The 8,803-nt window shown below is 37.4% G+C and overlaps 1 protein-coding gene across 2 annotated transcripts in view; it reads right to left on the minus strand.

Annotated features, from left to right (window-relative positions):
• EFNA5 (ephrin A5) overlaps positions 1 to 8,347 on the minus strand; it is a 326,593-nt gene extending 318,246 nt beyond the window's left edge. For both annotated transcript variants that reach the window (XM_027869241.1, XM_027869240.1), the window contains exon 1: positions 7,678 to 8,347. In XM_027869241.1, coding sequence (XP_027725042.1) covers positions 7,678 to 7,802 — 125 coding nt within the window. In that variant the 5' untranslated portion in view covers positions 7,803 to 8,347. The remainder of the gene's footprint in view (positions 1 to 7,677) is intronic.
• Between the last annotated feature and the right edge of the window lie 456 nt (positions 8,348 to 8,803).

Consider the following 8,803-nt stretch of genomic DNA (forward strand, 5'->3'; position numbering starts at 1 on the left):
ATATTATGTCTCTGATACTTGAAGATTCTTTCCCCAAATAGCTGTCAAATGGTTTAGTCCTTTTCTATTATTCACACTCTTTTCTGAGCTATTTTCATGAATGAAATAAATATAGCCTTAAAACAAGATGGCTGCTACTAAAGACGTTGATATAACTGAAAATGAAATTTTATTGTTTCAACCTGGAAAAAGCAACTTAGTTGCCTTTTAATAACTAAGGCATCTCAACATTTAAGGATATATGTGCTCATGCCATCAAACGTATCTATAAAAAATAGATTTTATTCATTGAAAGTGGAGCGGGAAAAAAAATCCTACCTAATCGTTGCTTACTAAAAATATGGTTGTCCAACACAAATAGGCAGTGATGTCACCTGACCCAACAATTCCAATTGCATTACTTTCTGCAATGGAAATGTGGTATTCAGCCATTGATAAAGGCAGACCGACGGACTGACTATCAGATCGATATGTACATCACACACATATTGTGTATATATGTATGTATGTGTATGTATGTATATATATATATGCATACACACATAGATACATACTAATTTAAATAGGGAAGGAAGGGGAACAGCATAAGTAATAGTCAGGAAAATGCTGCCATTAATGATTCAACTGTTCCTAGTTACTTAATAAAAATCTTGAAAATTTAGCTGTTAGGCAATCCTTCCTTGGAGTGTAATTTTATTGTTCCACCTTACAACTGAAACAAATTGCAGGAAAACTCTAAGATGGCAGATAGCAGAGCATAGATGTATCAATTATATACATTTCCTTCTCTTTTAAAGAATTTTGAAAATAAAAAACAGTCAAACTTATTTTTATTTCTCACTTGAATGAAAAATAAGACCTGGCAATACATTTTCTTCAACCTTACAACTGTCAAGCACTTGAAGGGTGTTTCTGAAGATGACAAAGGTTTATTTTGTTATTAAAAATGATAGACTAGCACTTGAGAGTGAAAGCTAATCTAACAACAAATGTTGCACAACACATTCATATTCTCTCTCTGTGTATATGCATATGCCCATACACAATGTAACATATACATATACTAGTTGACATACTTATTTTATTTTAAAATGACATTTTTATCAAAATATTAATGTTTCACTATTTGACAACTATATTTTATAACCTTAAAAGCCAGTGTTTGCATTCACTGAAAACTTTTAGTTTAAAGATTGGTAGTATAGGCTCAATTATTTTATAATATATTCTTTTTTGAAATATAGTAGACCATGGTTAAGGTAACCAGAAGGAGTATTAAGATACAAACAGGTTTTATTTTTTTTCCCCACTCAGCTCTACTGAATGGTTTCTACCCACTGTAACTGTAAAGCTCAAAGAAAATTTGCCATAATAAATTTATTTTAACATGTTTCCATTTCATTATGTTGCCATGTTTCTGACTTTAAAACATAAGTACAGAAAAACTTAAAGGATGCCTTTTAATTATTAGTAGTAAAGATAAATCATTCGAAACACTTGAACATCAAAATAATCACAAGAAACTTTTCTATAAAACAGCTCAAGATTAAGGTTAAGAAATTGACTAAAATATAAGTCAAACTAAAAGTACTTGTAATTTGTTGACATTTGGCTATGTGGAATTACTACCATAAAAAAAAGCAATTATAAAAAGTACATTGAAATTTTAAAGAATTAACTCAGTTTGAGGTGATTTTTAATGGCTGTTTTCCAAAATGTTCAAACTTTATCACAGAAGAAAAAAGGAAACTTTTCCAAATTAAAAGAATGATATTCACTAAATTTTTCTGCACTGCAAGAAATGCTGATTGGGGGAAGGAAGCCGGGACATGGAAGTGTTCCATCATTTTACTCAAGGAAACTGTTTCACCAACATTGTAAAGTTTCCAATAAAGACCAGTATTTTAACAGATCTACTTTGGGAAAGCTTCACAAAGACAATAATAATAGATGACAGTCACTGCTAAGTGCTTATTTTGAACAAAATATTATAATTATATAATATTTGTACCCATATCTAGAGATTGCTAATATATAAAAATGGAGAGGATGGGGAACTGTCAAATCAAAAAAAAAATCAACAATTTCTTTGCTTTTATTTTTTAAAAAGAAATCAAATCAGGAGTTAAAACTAAGTGGAAAATTATTTAATACTTTATAGATGAATTTTCTTCACTAACAAAAATTCTTGCATGAGAAAAAAGTGTTATCCCTACCTATAAAAATTTTCTTGTTAAAATTAAAGCTTTAACTTCCTTTTTAAATGATATATTTCTTGACATGATCACACATGTGTTTATATGTATGTGTGGACATACATATGTATGTATATATTTCCCAAGCCAGGAAAGTGCAGGACTCCTGAAGGACTAATTGTATTCATTCATTTTCTCAGCCCAGCATGTAGCTGGTAGATTGCTTGGTTCATAGCAACAGGGGAGAGAAAGAAACACTCATCTTTATCTGTCCCCATCCAACAGGAAACCAGGCCAGTGAGCGGAAAGCAATGAAATGCCTTTTCTGAGGGCATTTGCACAAGATAAAATGGCAAGAATTTAAGGAAGGCAATTTGTACTTTAACTGTGTGCTCCTTCTTACCCATAACTCAGCCTTCAAAAGTTGAGGCCTATAAAAATACTGGTCATTGGTGGGAAGACATAAGACAACAAGGTATTCTTCCAGTCATCTCATCACCATTAAAATCAACTAAGTCTTCTCCAGAACTTTTAGTTTTATGGAAGTTGTGGAGCTTGAGATCTTTTTAGCTCAGATTGAAAATGCCAAATGAGACTATCCTTTCAAGTGGGAGACAAGTATTATTAATGTTCCCATCTACTTTCAAAATACCAGGAAGTTGACTGATTTTGATATAATTTTTAAATCATAATATGGTGGAATATATAAGTTACAAAACAAATATATGCAACCTAGTCTTACTTATAAAGAAAATAATTTGAAGTGTTCAGATAAATTCAGGGAACAAGAAGATGCTCCGAGTATGTACATGCTTTATTTTTCAAATTTGCACCATATATATAAAAAGATCTCTTTGTAAATGTTAGAATGTACGAAAATTATGATATACATCTAATACAATCATTTACTCTTTAACTCTATGAATGTTTTCAACATAGGTAAGCATCACTAAAATGTTTTAAAATCCCAAAAGTAAAAGAAATTCACCTATTTTGAGTTCCATAATTCAACTCTTAAAAAACTAATAACAATGTCCTACTCTATCTTCAAAATAAACTCATGGAATCTAAGTGCAACAATTTGGCTCACTTTTTTATTGAATTAGGAATTTGTTCACAATAAGAAAAAAGATGGCTCAGAAAAAAATGTGACATATATATGAATTTCAAGAGAAAAAATATCAAATGGAGTATGATGGGGGGATGTTACTCTTTTCTCTATTTAACATACAGTAATAGTATAGTGTTGGTTTTGAATAATGGATAGAATTCATACCATTTTCACAGCATCAAGATGGCATATTAACAAAGCAAAACTGTGTCCAGTTTTCATTATCTTACTATGAAATAATTAATTCACAAGTCTTAGATTGCAAATAAAGCAAAGAAAAAACTTCATTATTTCAGAATGATGTAGTAACCATTCTTTAAGTGGTGATGCACAAAAGTGGTCTTTCCTATTTAGGAAGGTTCCCACATACCTTACTAGTAACATAAACTATGAACTAAAAGTAAAAAGAACAAAATTATATCTGAAATTGATTTTCCTAAAAGTATACTAGGCAATTTAGCAACAGAGTGATTTCTTATTTCACATTATTTCACTACTCCATACATTAATGTCAACCTGCAGAGGACAATTTTAAGTATTCTTTCAGCTCATACTTTGAAAAATCCCATACACTCATTCTATTTAACTTAAAGACATTTCCCCCTATGATAGCACAATTGTATTTACAACTCATCATAATTTTTAAAAGTTTCCAAAAGTGATAATTATATAACTTTTAAAATAACTAAGGAATAAATGTAGATTAACTCACATAGCTAGATGTCTACATAAAACTACTTAAAAGCTTTTAAAAGTTCTTTAAGAAATAAAATACAGATATGTTTATCTTTTTGTTTGGAGGTTACATTTTTTAAATATTATTTAGATGATATAGCAGAGATCACAGTACATCACTGAACATCATTTTTATAACCTTTATTATTTAGGTGGGATTAACAAAATATTATAAAAAATAAACTACAGAAGATGCATTTGTCACAACTGTCAATTTGAGCTGCTATTACCCAATTGTTATCTTATTGATTTCTGTCCTATTCATTACATAAAATCAATTCTGTCCACTATACCATAAATATTGGCAACTCTTAAAAGTTATCAGTTTTAGAAAATAACTAATTTTCTCAAGAAAGAGCATATTAATGAACATAGAGTCTAATCAAATTTTTTTTCTAACAGTAAAGAAGTTAATATTTTTCTTCTGTCTCCATATCTGTTTATAGTTGCAATGTATCACTCTGAGACCAACTAACTCAACAAACTACACAATAGAATATCCAAACCCTTCCATCAAGGTAGCAAATTAAATTCTGAACTTATCTAAACATTTTTAAGTAACATCATATTGACACAAAATATTTACTTACATTTAATACAATACCCATTGTTGCTACTCCTGCATTTAGTGAACTTTTTTCCTCTTGGAGGTAAATGAAAAGCTACTTCTGAAGCAATTAGAGCTATCCATTTTGCTTCAAAAGATTACTTAGCAATTACATTACAGGCTTGGTAAAATCTTAAGCCAATTTGATTACATAAAATAATATTAAAAGCATAGATATCTTTCTTTGCAAAATTCATATTACTTAAGAAAGAAAAGTTTACAACACTGGACTTTTAAAATATTGTAGCAGGATGTGCAAAATATTTGACAGATATATATTTCCTAATATAATCTTTTATCCTTCACTGCTGGATTTTATTTAAAAGCTATTTTACTGGGTTTGAGTCTTTAACTTTCTTCTTTGGTAACATTGGAGGAAACATAGAATATGCCTTTTTATTCAATATTTACATTTTTGTGATGTTTTCATTTTAAAGTTGTCAAGTTCCAATGGGATAGGAAAAAAGCAAGAAAAAATCAGTTGATAAATTGATAAGGATACACTATTTCATAAAATGTAAAATGTTGAGTCTCTTTTAACAATATCAGCCTTTTGGTGGGGTGTCGTCAGTATTAAATTGGTCCAGTAACCTAAAAGGAGGCGCTGAAAAGCCTCACATTAGTATACTCAATTGACAAGAAAACTCTGGGCACTTTAAAATTCTGCAGATTAACTTTGTCTCAGCCATTTTAAACCCACCATGGAATACTGAGCAGAACAGTTTTCTGCAGGCAAGGCAGATCTATTAAAAAACATGACCTGTGACAAAAATCAATGTGCTAATCTCAAACCAAACAGCAGTATCAGGAACATAAAACAGAGATAACCTAAGATAAAATGTCCTCAAACTCACTCAGACCAGCTTGACAGGTTAAAAAAAAGGGGGTGGAGGGGAGTCCCATCAGTTTTTACCAGGAAAAAAGATAACAGTCAAGTATCAAAAGAAGTGGATACTGAGAAAAAAGGTTCACAATGTTTAAGATGATGAAAAGGAGGGAGATCACCACAGCAAAGAACACCCAAGTTAAACCACCTTACTTCTCTGTTGTTTCACCTAATAAGATCAGTTTAAGTTTTTAAAGTATAAATTCCTCTGTTTCATAAACACTGTTTAATAAAACCCAAAGGGAATAAACGAACCTACATAATGAGCCTTGCTTTTAACACCATCACAACTGGAGCGTTTGCTCCATTTGTCTTGTCAGGTTTAATAAAAGGCACCTCCTCTGGTAGAATGGCTTCTCTTTCTCTTTTTCTAATAGTGCTAAGTGCCATGTCAGAAATGAAATAGGTTGCCCTGTCCCACCAGATAGAGAGATAGAGACGAGTGTGTATCTCGTTTTGGGTATACACTCATACTTAATGCTTCAGAAATGTTTGTTGGCACTTCACCCTGTGTTGCGCATTTATCACTAACAATTCTATTTGTCTGTACGCTTGGTGGAGACTATTTTTCCCAGTTTGAGTGGAAGGGGAAATCATCTTTCTCCACCAAAGGACCAATTCTCCCATCTTCAGCCAGGACCCAGGTGATCCGCCGGGATAGAAATATGCGCCTTCTTTACTGGGCAGCCTTGGCTTCAGCAGGGATTCCCTCTTTTCCCGGGACAATGGAGCGGGTGGAGGGCCGGGCAAACCGGTTGAGAAGAGGCGGGGATCGCTACTTGTACCTCCCTCTCCTGAAGCGAGCGCTGTAGAGCTCGCGGCGGCCACATGGTTCTCCCGGACCACGGCACTTGGCGCGGCTTTCCCGTGAAACCGCGCGCTCCGTGCGGACTCTCTATTTCCCACCCGTTCTGTTCAACTTTTATCTTCATTGTATCGCAGTCCAGTGACCTTATGAGTTCCCGCTGGCCAATAAAAAAATCAGCCCTAGGGGTCGAGCAAAAGCGGGTGGAGTGAAGAGTGGACGGATAATAAAATGGGAGCTCAGCTGGAAGGGATACAAGGCAGACCTGGTCAATTTGGGTCCGCTCTGAGTCGGGACTCCAGTGGGCCCCTGGGGAAGGCCTAGATGTAATGCCAAAGCACCCCGAGACTCCCCCGGTTCATCAGACTGATGATGACTCAGTGGCTGGACGAGACTCAATCAGGTCACTCAGAAAGCCGCGGCTGGACCAAACCAACAGTCCTGCCTCTCCTTTCAGATTTCTCATTTCTCTTTTTCCGGAGGGGGGGGGGGGTTAATCAAAATGTTTATCAACACATACCTCGGAGAACTGGCGAAAAGAGCTACCAAGATAATTAACACGCTTGGTATACATGACGTAACCTCTATTAGAGTAACTTTTTGGCATCATAAAAGGGACGAGGGGAAGGGGAGAGAGAATAGGGAGAAATCTCCTCAACTGCCAACTCAAAGGAACCAGACTGATGGATGGGCTATTGTATTTCCTCTCAGTTAACGAGTTAAAGGAAAACTAAAAGCTTCCGCTTCCCAAGTCTCTCCTTCCCTTGCCAGTGCGCTCAGAGCGCACCGAAAAAGTTTGGGGCTCGGCTAGAGGAGGGGGCTTGACCGACTCGCAGTGCATAAGTGAAACTATTTCCCACAAAAAGAAGAGAAAGAAAATTGGGGTAGGGGGAAGGGAGAGCACGGCTTTGAAACTATACGTTCTGTTCTGGTGGGATATGGCTCGCTTGTCCCAAACAGAGTCGAGAAAGGAAGGAGAACCTCCGCCTGCCTCTCACTCCTTTCAAGGTCTCACCCTCCGTGTCCTAGAGGAGTGAGGGAGGGAAGGTTCATTAGTCCCAGGTGAACCTGGTCTCCGCCTGGCTTCTCCAGGGGCACTTAACAAAGAAATAAGTTGAAGCCTCCTTCCCTATTAATTCGGCCAGGATTTCTATTCCCAGTTATAAAAGGAAAGAGTCCTTCTGATTCTCGAGATGTCGGCGCCTCAGGCGTTTCTTCATTCCCACCAATTCCTTTCCTCCTCCTCCTTCAAATATCTACCCCTGTCCTCTCGCCTACCGGGTCGGCCTAGAGAGGCGAGGACCCTGGATCACGTCCCTCTTACCACCACTCTCTTACCTGGGGTTGGTGCTGTTCCAGTAGACAGCGTAGCGATCAGCGACAGCTTTGGAACCAGGATCCTGGCTGAACACAGACATCCAGAGCACCAGAAACACCAGCATCAACATCTCCACGTGCAACATCACTCCCGTCCAACAGTGAAAAACACAAACACTGGAGGGAGCAGGGGGGAGGGGAGAGGGAGATAGGAAGAAAAGAAATGAGGGGAAAAAGGAAAAGAAGGGTCTCCTAAACAGAACGTAGGTGATGAGGGAATGAGATGTAAACGGAGTAAAGAGAAAAATCACAGATTTTTTTTTTTTAATCAAGAGAGCTCTCCCACCCCCCGGAGGGGGGGAGGGAGCGGGGAGTTTAAGAAAGAAATAAAGAAAATAAAAGAGGGAGAAGAGACGCGTGTGTGTTTCGTGGTTGGGAGGGGGAGAGAGGGAGGATGCCAAATCTGTTTCTTAAGAAGTGGGAGGAGGCTGGTCACCCCGGGAGGGGGAGGTGGGAGCCGAACCGGGCTGTGGCGGCGGCGGCACAACGAGGAGGTGGCGGCGGCACTCCGCGCACATTCACCGGGAGTTCAGTGCAGCAGCTACAGCGAGACATACACCAACCCACCCACCCCGGCTCAGTCCATGCACCTCCAGCTGAAGGTGGTAGAGGAAGCTGACGGGTGGTGGCTCTTCTCCGGCAGTGTTCTCTCGCTCTGCCTTGTCTTGTTCAAAGTTATTTCGGTAGTTGATTAAAAAAGAAACTACCTAAGGAAAGTGGTTGGTTTGGAGTATATGCGTTTCTTTTCTGAAAATAAAATGCTCCCCTCACCGCCACGCTTTCGCCTTTGCTTTACCAAACCCGTGGAAGTCTTTGAGAAAGCAGATGCTGCGGTTCGGGGGAGGCTGTGAGGAGCAGAGATGGGTGGGGAAACAAAATTGCTGAATTAAATCTCACTCTGCCAAGGTCCTGGAAATGGTTAAAAAGTAGTTGGGTTGAAGAAGAATGGCAGTGCCACCCAAACCTTTAAGAAAGTTTGGTCCTTTCCTTTATTCGACAAAAATGCTCGGTAGAGTTTGGCTGCGGTAACTGAGATGAAGCGGTGGTTCTGCAGCTGCAGCAGCAGCAAGAGGAGGAGGAGGAAGAG

This window comes from Vombatus ursinus, unplaced genomic scaffold (assembly GCF_900497805.2).
Source record: "Vombatus ursinus unplaced genomic scaffold, bare-nosed wombat genome assembly UNPS02014792.1, whole genome shotgun sequence".
NCBI classification, from domain to species: Eukaryota; Metazoa; Chordata; class Mammalia; order Diprotodontia; family Vombatidae; genus Vombatus; species Vombatus ursinus.